Source organism: Convolutriloba macropyga, chromosome 3, assembly GCF_964194025.1.
Source record: "Convolutriloba macropyga chromosome 3, txConMacr16.3, whole genome shotgun sequence".
NCBI lineage: Eukaryota > Metazoa > Xenacoelomorpha > Acoela > Convolutidae > Convolutriloba > Convolutriloba macropyga.
Window position 1 is genome coordinate 23640123 of NC_134470.1, and position 13551 is coordinate 23653673.

At 35.2% G+C, this 13551-nt stretch overlaps 2 protein-coding genes across 7 annotated transcripts in view; one reads left to right on the forward strand and one right to left on the reverse strand.

Annotated features, from left to right (window-relative positions):
* Positions 1–13551, forward strand: part of LOC142336083 (syntaxin-binding protein 1-like) — a 631753-nt gene that overhangs the window by 304826 nt on the left and 313376 nt on the right. The gene's annotated exons all lie outside the window — the stretch shown is intronic.
* LOC142336079 (uncharacterized) overlaps positions 1–13551 on the reverse strand; it is a 50503-nt gene that overhangs the window by 12829 nt on the left and 24123 nt on the right. For 2 of the 3 annotated variants that reach the window (XM_075384595.1, XM_075384594.1), the window contains exons 7-8: positions 8644–8921; positions 3549–3748 (exon numbers count right to left, since the gene is read on the reverse strand). In XM_075384595.1, the coding sequence (XP_075240710.1) occupies positions 3549–3748; positions 8644–8921 (478 nt within the window). Of the gene's footprint in view, positions 1–3548; positions 3787–8643; positions 8922–13551 lie in introns of those variants that run through there. The other variant, XM_075384596.1, reaches the window with a different exon arrangement.

The following is a 13551-nucleotide window of genomic DNA, read 5'->3' on the forward strand; positions in this document are numbered from 1 at the left end:
CAGGACTAATATGATTGCTATAAAATTTGTTTGAGAGCAATTAATGTTCCACAAAAATGGGTTTTAGGTGGTGTTTGCAGAGAGACAAAAGAAGTCTTCCTTTGTACTGTCACAGATAGAACAACGGCAACTCTTTTCGAATTTATTTAAACACAACCAAACACTACAATAATGTCTGATAGCTGGACCGCAAACAAAGCTCTATATGTTGACAAAGATTATGAACACAAGACTGTCAACCATAGCTACAACTTCATTGATCCTGACGGTTCAAACCCACAATCAGACGATGAAATGTATATAACGTAAAGCTAAGTGCAATAAAAAATGCATGGCACTCATCGAATGATGTTAGACAGTTACAAGTGCTAATTTTTATGGAGAATGCATGCTGAATATAGCAAACTTGAACCATTTGAAACTACTCGGCTCTATAGAGCTGAGTTCTACAAAGCGATCTATGACTAAAGTAACTCAATTGATATATCTTGCTCAATGTTTGTGGGGGAGTAAAACTGCAGAGGAGTCATAAAAACAGACATGGGGTCGTATATAATATTGGGGGGGGGGGGGGGGGGGGGGGGCGAAACAGAAAAGATCCAAAGTTATAGAAATCAAGCTAGCAATTTGTAAACATAGCAGGAAGATTGCCAGAAAATAGCCGCAATAGCTTCGTAGATCTGCAGTCTCAAAAAACAGTAAAAAAGACAGAGAAAATATCGTCTTTCATTGAGGGCTGATATGTTATATTTCGATTAAAAATCTGTATAAGTTTTTGCTGCGTCTATTAGCTGCTCTCACATATCCTTCATTTAGAGTGACACGTACCTATTTGCCCTTATCTCTTTGAATTGAAGTAAATAAAAGTCAATTTCAAAAAGAGGAAGTTTTTTTGAGAGTGCGGTAAGTCAAGTGTGACCAAAATTTTAATCACGCAACTGAACAAAAAACTCGCTCCACTAAGAGCGAAAATTGACGTCACACACGCACTTCAGTTGAAATTGCATGAACGAAGGAGCAAAAAGCAGATTGGTGACGTCATATGGTCGTAACCAAAAGCGCGACGAAATAAAACATAACCGACTAACGTCGGGCGAAGTGCTCTCAAACAACCGGCGAGCGGTTGGCTTCGTCAACAGCTAGCTACGGTTTATTGGCTAGCTACCTCATTATCTCAGGGCACTACCACATTATCCCGTTTCTGAAGACGAAAGTCAAATGGGTCAGACAAAAAATCGGCCAAACGAAAAATTGCATAAAAGACAGACAGCATTAATATATTTGCTAAAAATTGCTTTTGAGAGCAATTAACAGTGGTTTCCTAAAAATTGCCTGTTAGATCATTTATGATAGAAAACATTTCCACTATAATTAATTGATAATGAGGATCAGAGATGATGACATTACGCCACATAACAGCAGCTGAAGTGCGGCATCAACAAAGAGAGAGAGAGAGAGAGAGAGAGAGATAAAACGTGAGCGAGAAAGAGAAGGAAATGCACCCTAACCGAAAGAGAGAGAGAAAGAGACAGGAATATCTTCCATGATTGGATTCAAAAGTGCAACTTCTAGTTTGCTAACCTTGTTAATAAATCATATAGAAAAAAACTGAAAGGCAAAATTAATTTTAAAAAAATTTTCAACTTCGCAATAAAAAGAATTCAAAACCATTTTCTGTCTCGAAAGTTTTGTCAGGTAACCAACCTTCGAGACTTGAAAAGTTTTGTTGGCCGGTTATGGTCGTTAAACTCAGAAAAGGACAAAAAATATTTTAAAAAAATTGAAAACTGCAAATTTTAAACAAATCTTGCCAAAATTCAAGACATTAATATCTTAAGAACGAATTTATTGTCTAAAGAGATTATCCGGTATCCCTGTTTCAAGCCTGAAATAGATTCTGAGGCTCATGAAGATCCATACACTCGGAAGATAAAAATTTTCCAAAAATTTGAAAAGTTTAAATGTTATCCAAAAACTACTAAAGTGATAAAAAATTGATCACTATCCCATTAACTCTACAAACTATGCAGAAGCTTATTATCAAACCTTGGAGGAGGTCCCAGGGCCTCTGTTGCCAGAAAAAAATCAAAAACATGAAAAATTGCAAATATTTAAAAAAAAATTGCTCAAATTGGTCATATTAAAATCTTGAAGAACATTCCATTATATCTATAAACTATGCAGTAAAACATTATCAAGAGGAAGTTCTGTTGCCCTTAAAGCTAGAAAAACCGAAAACATGGCAAAAATTTCAAAAAAACTTCAAAAAATTGCAAGTTTTAAAAAAAATTGCTAAAACTTGTGATATCAAAGTTGAAAATTAATCCAAGACCAACACAAATTTTCCAGTAACTTATTTTCAAAACCTAACGGAAGCTTTCTGACCTTTGAGGCTCAAAAATCTGATTAATGACTATAAATGTCAAAAAATTGGAGAAAAAAATAGCAAAAACTATCAAAAATATGCTAAAAATTGTGATGATAAACTCTTGCAAGACATTCCATTTAATCTAGAAATTTATCAGTAACCTATTTTTAAAGCCTAGGGGAGGTTCCTTGTTTCTTGAGGCTAAAAAAATAAAAAAAACTAAAAAAATTTCAAAAAAAACTTAAAAAAAGCAAGTTTTGTCAAAAAATTGCTAAAATTCGTTATGTTTAAATGTGAAACGTGTGTTAAATGTTGAAACCATTCCATTACCACTAGAAACAATGCAGTAACCCATTATCAAACCCTAGAGGAGGTTCTTTGACACCTAGGGTTGATAAAAATCAAAAAATGTCCAAAATTTTCAAAAAGCTTGAAATTGCAAAAAAAAAGTATAAATTTGCGTTTTTAACAAGGGGTTGTTCGTCAGTAGCTAGCCACAGGAGGGGGGTTTGCACCGGGGGCTGATTGAGGGGGGGCAACAGCGCGGTGGGGGTGTAGGCAATAGGGGGGTCAACAGTGGGGGTGTCTTCAACCTCTAAGAACCGCCCTTCACACCATAAGTGTATAAGTCTCCAAAATAGTTTGAGATGAAATGCTCAAAGAGCACTTAATGCCCGCTGGGCGCTACCTATTTATCCCGTTTTTGAGGACAAAAAGTCAAAACAAAAAATTGCACAAAAAAAGACCGACAGGACTAATATAATTGCTACAAACTTCGTTTGAGAGCAATTAAAAAACCAAGAGAAGGCCCATAATAGCCCCAGCTATCGCTGTGCGGCTATTAAAAAAGACATGCAATAACATACATAACCGACTAAGATGGGCGAATCGAGGTGAAATGGGGAGGGGGTCAAACTCTAACAGCCGCCCTTCAAACCATGAGTGTACGTCTCCAAAACAGTTTCTGTGAATAGCATACTTGGATCCTATTGAGCTGAAAGGCTCTACGAGAACAATACTCTCTGGGCGCTACCTGTCTATCCCGTTTTTGAGGATGAAGTCAAATGGGCCAGACGAAAAATCGGTCAAGCGAAAAACGCATCAAAAAGACCACGTGCCTTATATAATTGGTACAAATTTTGTTTGAGAGCAATTAATGAAGTCACTGCACGAGACTAACTTGAATGAGAATATGTATTTCTTGTCTTGCTTAAGTTCCTCCTTGAACAAGTCAATTGGCAGAGCCGTTTGAGTGTTGAATGCTGTGAGTGGTGCCCTGGAGGCACCTGGTCCAGAGGGCAAATGGTAGAAGTCCTTCTGTATCGACATCCACATGTATTGGCATTTACTAGAGGATGTCAGTGTACGGGCAGTAAAGATCTGAAACTCCGGTTATGAGCCAATCTCGCTTTGTTGAACTGCAAAGTAGTAACCTATATTGCTGTTCTTAATGGTTGTAAAGCAGGAAATGGTTCGAGAACGAATTTTAGAAGCTAATGAATGAAGAAGCTACGAAGCAGCTAACGAATGAAGAAGCTAATTTCTCAGCTGAATGAAAAATCCGTGGAATAATTTGCCCATTATCTTGTTATTGCAGCCAAATACCATTAACAAGCTACAAAACGAGCAAAATAATTCATCTTTCTATGACTTCGTTATTTAACATAGCTGTATTTGACAGCAAAAATATTAAATTTTCAGAAGAAATACGCATTTGATTTGAAAATTGCTCACGGAGGCCAGTCACACTATTCAATTCAAAATAATTAAAGAATTTTAGGAAATATTCTAAGAAGTACACCCCAAAAGTTCTCAGCTCAACACATAATGCTGGATCAGTATCCAGACTGTTTAAAGGAGCTTATCATTATCTAAGAGTCCTTAAAGAACAAAATCAACATTGTCATAATTTGCGTAGAAAATTGAGAAAAGGTTTCGGAAATTTAAGTCTCATCTCTATGCCAACCTATTTGAAACGAGCCGCTATTAGCAAGAAACCTGCACAATTCAAAACTACGAAAAACTTTTATTAGCACATATAGTTCAGTAATCTTTAAGATTTTCCTGACAATTTTTTTAAAGCCAGAAGAACCAATTTTCTAATTCAAATAAGTTAATCAAAAGACTGCTAGATGCATGATCCCGTAGTAAAAATTTTACAGACCCAGCAAATTGCCGGAAAATAGCCTCTATTGATTCTTATAACTCTGATTTGGAACTGAATGAACAGAAAAAAAAACTAAAAAAAATTTTCAAGGTGCGAACTGTTTTGATTTCATTTTGTAGTTGGACATACTTCTGTTTCATAATGAAGGAATGCGATGGATAGTATCAAAACCAATAAACATTAAAGACGGCAACTACGACTTCAAAGAAAGTTCGAGTAGCCGTAATCTAAAATTGGGTTTATCCCTTTTCTATTTTTGATTTCGTATTTTTATACTGAATCTGTTAATTCTTAATTACTTTGCTGAGCAACTGCTGCTTAAAAAGACTTTGCGCCGACGGATATAAGATTGAACTAACCTAGATAGTCAGATTTTAAGCAACATGTTCAATAATCTGTAGACTAAGGTAAAGCGAAAACTATTCTTGTCAGACGGAGTGAAAAAAAAAGAAACCTAGAATCCAAATACTTTTGGCAAAACAAAAAGTAGACCTAATATAGACAATGAATCGAATGATAAAAATCCTATCAAAAAATTGAAAAAAAAACGGTAACAATCAAAGTCAATTCTCATCCCGAACAAAAAAACCAACAGAATGATATATCGCCATTTGACCATAACCCTCTTATTTGACGTGGCTTTTTGACGTTGCAAGAGGTGAAAAGTGATCCCAAAATTTCACGCAAATGCGACAAAAACTCACTCCAATAAACACGAAAGGAATTCACTTACAAAACTCACCCTAAAACTTAAGTGAATGAACGCAACACTTGATTTTTAAGTGAAAGTGACGCCATAGGTCAAAAAAATTTAAATAAAAAATTGTTGGATAGGCCCTAGCCTAAAATTCCTTGCCTAGCCTACAATAGTCCTAGCCTATAAGAATTTTCCTTGACTAAACAAAAAACCACATCTGGAATGGACTGTGAAAGGATTGGAGAATTCATTTAGAACAATACAAACATAGCCGGCAGATTGCCGGAAAATAGCCGCCGTTGACGCGCTTGATGCATATCGGCATTAAACAGAAAAAGAAAAAAAGAAGAGACAAATTGACGGCTTTTTCTGTTTTATATTTCCGTGTTAAAAATGTATAGTGTTAAAAGGATTCTGGTAAAATGAAGTTTAAAATATGGCTACCTCATCCGAAACGAGCATTACAATTCTTCATCTGCCTTCGCACAATTGCGCCTGCGGATAAAGAACAGCCTGAATAAATTCGTCAACCAAACTTTTTTCCATAAGTTTCTGCTGAGATACATGTGTTCCAAGATTTCTAAAAACCTTTTCAAAGAAAAAATTACTGAAAAGGTTCAAAATGCGAACGTGGATTCGTAAATTTTGAAGAAATTAGAAAAAAATGATGGAAGTTGCCACCACAATAATGATCTCAAAACCTTGAATGTTGCCCTTTTCAATTCAGAAGACAAACACACAATCAATTGTGAAAAACCTCGTAAATATATGCATCTATACAAAAAGAATTTTTATGGCAAAAGCCACCAAAATTGTTCCAAAAAACAAGCCCAATCATTGAACGCCCGGTAATGAACAACAAAGCTAAACATAGCCCGCAGATCGTCGAAAAAAAACGCCGTTGACGCGCTTGATGCACATTGGGATTGAAACAGAAAAAGAAAAAAAAAGCGATAAATCGGCCAATTCTTTTCTGTTCTTTCTCAGCGCCAGAAAGTGTTCTAATTTGTAGTGCAGTTTCAGTTGGATTCTAAATATATGCTTAATTCAGCTTTTAAACTGAAAGCTAATAAGCTTAATACCAATATCAGCTAGCAAACACACTAATGAACTTTGATAACTCAAACTTTGAACTTCTCAATGATTTAAGGACCGGGCTTTATGGGTTTATCCCGTCTCCTTGGATTTTGGTCTTGACATTGACAGTATTCCCATATGGCGTAATTGAGTAAGTGAAAGAGTTTAAAATCCATTCAGTTGAAACAGTGAGTGAGGGAATCGTGACTTATGTAAAACGAAAAACGTGATCAAAAGGTAAAGTGAATAAAAAAAACATAGGACAAGTCATGACGTACAATTCAAAGAATTTTCACAGACTAAACCAAAAACTAGGCCTAGAACAGCCTATGAGTGAGTTGCGAAAACCAATTCCAAAAAATCAATTAAAAAAACCTCAAAATCAATGTCAAAATGCCAGATTTAGTTTAATGTTCCTATTCGGATTTCATTCTCCTCATTTTGCTTCTCGTGTTCAGTTTCATAATTATTTTCTAATCCTGCTCTGCATTTTCAGTCCCACGTAAAATTTAATTTACGAATTATAGAAGTCATTTCGCTTGAAAGAAACTTAAATACGAGAAAGGTTAAGTCACAGACCTCCACACTATGAGCTTATGAGATTTGCAGAGCGGAAGGGTCTATGAGAACAACTCAGCCACTTAATTCCCTCCGGATGTTGCCAGTTTCTACCATCCTTGAGGGAAAAAAATAAAAGTAAAATCGGTGAGATGAAATATTGCGTTAAAAAGAGACTGTTTGAGATCATTTAAAAACGTACCAATCAGTTTGCCTGACCTTTTTTAAATAAAAAACAGCCAGCAGATTGCCGGCATATAGCCGGGATAGACACTTGTGGCCTTCCATGGAATTGAAACAAATAAAGAAATATGATAGATAGATTGAACACCAGTCCTTCAATAGACCACTAGACTCTTTGGGTTAGATTCGGACAGTCATTTTTATGAGAAACATACGCTCTATAAGGAAAAGCTCAAAAAGAGCTTTCTCAAAGTTAATATTCGAAATCAAAAACCCAAGACTCTAATACTCAAGAATTAGGGCATATACGTTTGGCACTACTTAGATGCACACTATTGATCTTTAATTAGTGAATGTTCATAAAACTTAAATTTCATTAAGTTAGTTCAGAAGTCATTTTTTTGAGTCAGATAAGTCACTCAATTGACCTAAAAGCAGAAAAAGCGACGTCACGCACACAAATTTTAACTGCAAAGCGGTAGAAATCACTGAAATTGAAAAAGTCAATGGTCGCAAGAAGCATCGACGAAGTAATAAAAACATAGCAGGAAAAGTCCCGAAATACGATTCAAAAAATTTTTAATGACTAAACAAAACTAGACATTGAACGGACTATGAGCGAATTGGGAAAATCAGTTCCTATAAAATCAGATCAGAAAAAATAAAAAAAGAACTGAAATTCAATGTCAAAATGCCGCATGTGAACAAAAAACCACTAGGGAGAAAGCGAATTTTTGTCAAACACCATTTTCTGACTACTTCAAGAGTGAAAAAATTTCACGCCGCAAAATCACACATTTTTCGATCCACTTTCTGTTTCGGCGTGACCAAAATCACTACTCCAATTTGATATCAAAAATCATGAGAATTTGTGAACAGATCTTGAAAAAACCATAGCACGACAAGTCCTGAAGCACAATTCAAAGAATTTTCATTGACTAAACAAAAGACGGGACCTAGAACGGACTATGAGTGCATTGAGAAAACCATTTCCAAAATCATATCAAATAAAAAAAAACAGAAAATCAAAGTTAAAATGCCGCATGTGAACAAAAAACCACTAGCGAGAAAGGGAAATTTGGTTCAATCAAAAAAACCTAGGCCTAGAATGTACTATGAATGGATTGGGACTACTAAGAAAAAAATCTGATCAAAAATATGGAAAAAAACATTAAAAACCAAAGTGAAATTGCCGCATGTGAAAGCTTCTTTTTGTTCAAACACCATTTTCTCACTCTAATGAATTTGATAGAACTATTTTAGTTCGGGCGTGAAAAAAATTAGCTCAAATTTTCTCTATTCTTTCCGCTCTTCACATTCCTAAGTTACGGTCATTAATTTTAACTTTATCAATACTACTTTTCGAGCCGTCAAAAGATCCTCATAGCCATCCTTCTTTTAGTATGAAAGCCGCAATGAGACCAGTAACGGGATGATCTTTCTCAAGTATTTTTACTTTTTTAAGAGAAATGCATTCTTCTCAACTGCATCGTTTTTCGTGTTAAAGCCAAAACCTAGTTTCCAACCATATTTTATGTTTGAGAGGTTACGGTGACCTTTATGTTTTGCATGTACCGTATTGTTGATACATACCGATCTCCAGGACACTGGCTGTTGAGTGTAGTGGTCAGTCTTGTACTGACAGGACAGTCTCAGTTCACTACCAATTGGCAAACTAGAAGGGGCTGAGCTCCAGCACGCTTTACACAGACTCAGGATCATCACCGGTGACGACTGTACAGGTCCATTTAACTCTATTTTCTCCCAATCACTTTTACTGTTAACCCGATGTTGAAACTCGACGTTAATCAATTCCAGAGTGGCGTTGGAACCATTCCTTGCTGTCAGAAGTAAGATTGGAGGCTGAATTGCTGTAAGCAACCGAAAAAAATCAAAAAAATCTGTTGAATCTTTGGAACTCTGAGGTTGATGAGCTTATGTAAAATATGTTGATGTGTTAGAAAATGCGTAGACGGGAGAGTTACTGATACAAATCGAGGAGTCAACATAAAACCTTCTGCAAAAGTATTAACTGTACACGTACGCTCGGTCATGTGCATTTGAAAATAGTGTTCACACTCCTTTCAACTTTTTCTAAGCTAGATTTCAGTAGGTTCATTTTTAAAAGTGAGAAACCTTGAAAATCTGATCATTTCGATTGGAAAACACCACGACCTACCCTCTAAAGCTGGAAAAAACTAAAGAAAACAAAGCATACATATAGAATTGCGAAGACAATAAAAAACATAGCCGGCTAATTACTGGGAAAAAAAGCCGCCGTTGACGCATATCGGGATTGAAATAGAAGAGAAAAAAATGAGAGAATTCGTTTTAAAAAGGTGTGCACTTTCAGATAGATTCTAAAATTATACTTAATTCAGCTTCTAAACTGAAAACCAATCAGCGTAATACCAATGTTAGCTAGCACACACTAATGAACTTTCATAACCTAATTCTCAATGACTTAATGACCGGGCTTTATCGGTTTATCCCCTCTCCTTTGATTTTGATCTTTTAACTTTGACAGAATTCCCCACATTGCGTAATTGAATGGGTGAAAAAACTTAAAATCCATTCAGTTGAAACAGTGAGTGAAGTAGGTCAAAAGTCAAACGTGAAAATCGTGAGTTATGTAAAACGAAATCGTGATCAAAGCTCTAAAGTGAATTTTAAAAAAAGAGCCTAAATAATAGCCGTTACAAGGCCGACGGCGGCTACTAATCAAAAAATAAAAACAGTAAATATCAAAGTCAATTTCCCACACGTAAACAAAAACCACTAGAGAGGAAGTGAATATCTGTTGAAACACCGTTTTCTCACTCTACATTAAAAATAGAGAGCAAAAAATTCACAAAACACTCACTTCATCGCTCCAGTTCTTGCTTGGGCGTGACCAAATGATCACTTCAATTTGACTTCCAAGCTCATGAAAGTGTGTAAACAGGTCTTTTAAAAAAAGACAGCGCACCAAAACAATTAAAATTCTTCAAATAGTGAAAACGTAGCAGAAAAACTCTGGAAAAGACTCGAATTAAAAAAACTTATGCCTTAAAACTATTTACATCAATATACCCACATTGCGTTATTAAATACCTTAAAGAATTTAAAACCCATTTGGTTGAAACAGTGATTGAGGTAAGTCAGTAGTCAAAGGTGAAAATCGCAGCTTTTGTCAAATGATATACGTGAACGAAAGGTACAGCGAATAAAACACATAACACATTACAATCCAAATAATTGAAAGACCCAATCACCTTATAATGATCATCTTTACTGAAAGCAACAAAATTTTTGTTTTCCCACAACTAGTGTTTTAAGCTATTGATGGAATAAATGACACTTGTGTACCACAGTAAAAAAAAGGTCACATAATATCCGTTTGGTGTTTTATTGGATGAAAAAGGAATAGACCAAATAATGAAGGCACGATTTACAAATTCACTTTAACACTTCGAAAACAAACAGTATCTAAATCAGTGAAAAGGTTAGCTTAAAGTTGGAGCCAATAAATTGACCAAAAGATCACTGTAGGAGCAGACCACTAAGACTTGTTATATTTAAGACTAACCAACACCAAAAGCACCAAAACCATGGAACATTCGAAATTCAACTATTCTTTTAAAGAAGGTACCAAAGTAAAAAAAATAACACCTAAGAACTGAAGCAACTGATTAGTTTCGTTTATTCCTCATTACCAATAAATGAAACTTGTCATTAATCAAACTGTGATAACACAAAAATATAACCAATGCATGCAAACACTCAAAATTGGCTAGCAATTTAGGTCTCATTTATACCCATTAGCAACCGATGAGAACTGTCATTAATGAGATAAAGTGATAAGCAAGCAATAGCACAGAAACCAACATAATTAAAAAAAACTTCGCTAATCCTTTCTGAAGCTAAATGTGTAAGAGTCACAGAAAGCATAAGCTACGAACTGAAACACGTATTTGGATCAGCTCAATCCGCATTAGCAATCAATGACACCTTACAATAATTTGATTAACTGATAACACATTAAAAATTAACATAGCTGGCAGATTGCCAGAATAGCCGCAATAGCGTCGTAGATCTGTCGTAAAAAAAACAGTAAAAAAAGACCAAAAAAATTCGTCTTTTCATTGAAGGCTGATATGTTATATTTTGATTAATAATCTGTATAAGTTTTTGCTGCCTCTATTAGCTGCTCTCAAATAACCTTCATTTAGAGTGACACACACCCATTTGACCCAATCTCTTTGAATTAAAGTACTTAAAAGTCAATTTCAAAGTGAGGAAGTCATTTTTGAGAGTGAGGTAAGTCAAGTGTGACCAAAAATTTAATAATGCGAATGAAAAAAAAAACTCGCTCCACTAAGAGCAAAAAATGACGTCACACACGCACATCAGTTGAAATTGCATGAACGAATGAACAAAAAGCAGCTTTGAAGTGGTTGTGACGTCATATGGTCGTAACAAAAATCGCGACGAAATAAAAAAGATCAAGAGAAGGCCAATAATAGCCCCAGCTATCGCTGTGCGGCTATTAATAACCAACTAGGAAAACGAACAGCAAATAAGAAAACATAACCGACTAACGTCGAGCGAATTGCTCTCAAACGAAGCAAAATAATGCAAAATTGAAAAAAACTTCCAGATTTCGCAGTGAAAATATTCAAAACTATTTTTGTCTCTGGAGTTAGGTTAAGTAACCCATCTGAGAGAATTGAAGAGCTTCGATGCTCAGTAATGATCGTTAAACTCAGAAAAGGACAAAAATATTCAAACATTTTGAAAACAATCGCAAATTTTAAATTTTAACAAAATCTTGCTAACATTTAAGATATTAAAATTTTCAAAACCATTTCATTGACTCAGGAGACCATCCAGTATCCCTATTTCAAGCCTTAAATAGTTTCACTGGCTCATAATGATCCATAGACTTGGAACATGATATTTTCTGAAAATTAAAAAAATTGCTAAAGCTGGAATCATTAAAAGATTGATAACCATTCCATTAACTCTAGAAACTATGCAAAAGCTTTCATCAAGCCTTGGAGGAGGGCTCTAGGACCCTGGTGCCGAAAAAAATGATATGTTCAAAAAGATTAAAAAACTTGAAATTTTTTTTAAAAAAATTGCTCATGTTGATGAAATCTTGAAACATTCAATTAAATCTAGAAGCTATGCAGTAACCTATAAACAAACCATAAAGGAGGTTATGTGGCTCTAGAGGCTGGAGAAACCTAAAAATTGACAAAATTTCAAAAAACTTGAAAATTGGAAGTTGCATAAAAAAACTGCAAAAAATGGTGGCGTTGAAATCTTGAACATTCCATTGCATTTAGAAACTATACAGTAACCTATTCTCAAACCTTAGAGGAGTTTCCTTGGCTCTTGAGGCTGGAGAAACCTAAACACCGACAAAAATTTTCAAAAAACTTGAAAAATGCAAGTTTTATCAAAATATCGGTAAAACTTGTCATATTAAAAAATTGGAAGATATTCCATGACAAATAAAATTTTTTTCAGTAACTTATTATAAAACCTTTAAGGACACTTTTTGGCCCCTAGGTCTGGGAAGACGTGAATAATTAAAAATAAATGTAAAATGAAAAATTTGAAAAAAATTAAAAATTGAAAAAATTTGCACGTTTTGTCAAAAAAATGCTAAATTCGTGATGTTAAAATGTTGAAACCATTCAACTACCATTCGAAACTATGCCGTAACCTAGAGGCCCTTGACACCTAGGGCTGAAAAACTCAAAAAATGTCCAACATTTTCAAAAAGCTTGAAAAAATTTAGAAAATTAGTATACAATTGCGTTTTTAGCGATCGGTGTTTGTCAGTAGCCACGGGGGGGGGGGGGGGGGAATAGTAGTGGGGAGGGGGGAGTCAACAGTGGGGGTGTCCTCAACCTCTAAGAACCGCCCCTCACACCATAAGTATAAGTCTCCAAAACAGTTTGAGCAGAAACAGAGCTGAAACGCTTGAAGAGCACCTGATGCCCGCTTGGCGCTATCTGTTTATCCCGTTTTTGAGGACAAAAAGTCAAAAGCGTCAGACACAAAATCAGTCAAGCGAAAAATCGCATAAAAAAAGACCAACAGGACTAAAATAATTGCTACAAACTTTGTTTGAGAGCAATTAATTAATGTCAAAGTGAGAGAAAGCATTAGCTTTGAACAAAAAAAGAATGAATAAAGCAATCCCCTCAGCAACCTATGACACCTGCCCCCAATGAGATTAAATGATAAGACAACAAAAAGTACGAACGGGCGTAAAATTCACTCGAAAATTTAAAACTGTCAAACAAAACGTTCGCAAAAAACCAGCAGGTAAAATACCGGAAACGACTCGAAAAGAAGCTCCAATAAAAACTCTTAATTAACCCACCGATTGCAGAAGTAATACAAAAAAGAAAAACAAAGCAATATATAGTTCGAAAAAAAAACAATTTTTAGATAAGAATGTGATTAGTTGTGTGGCCAAGGTATGTGAGAGGGGGGATAACATTT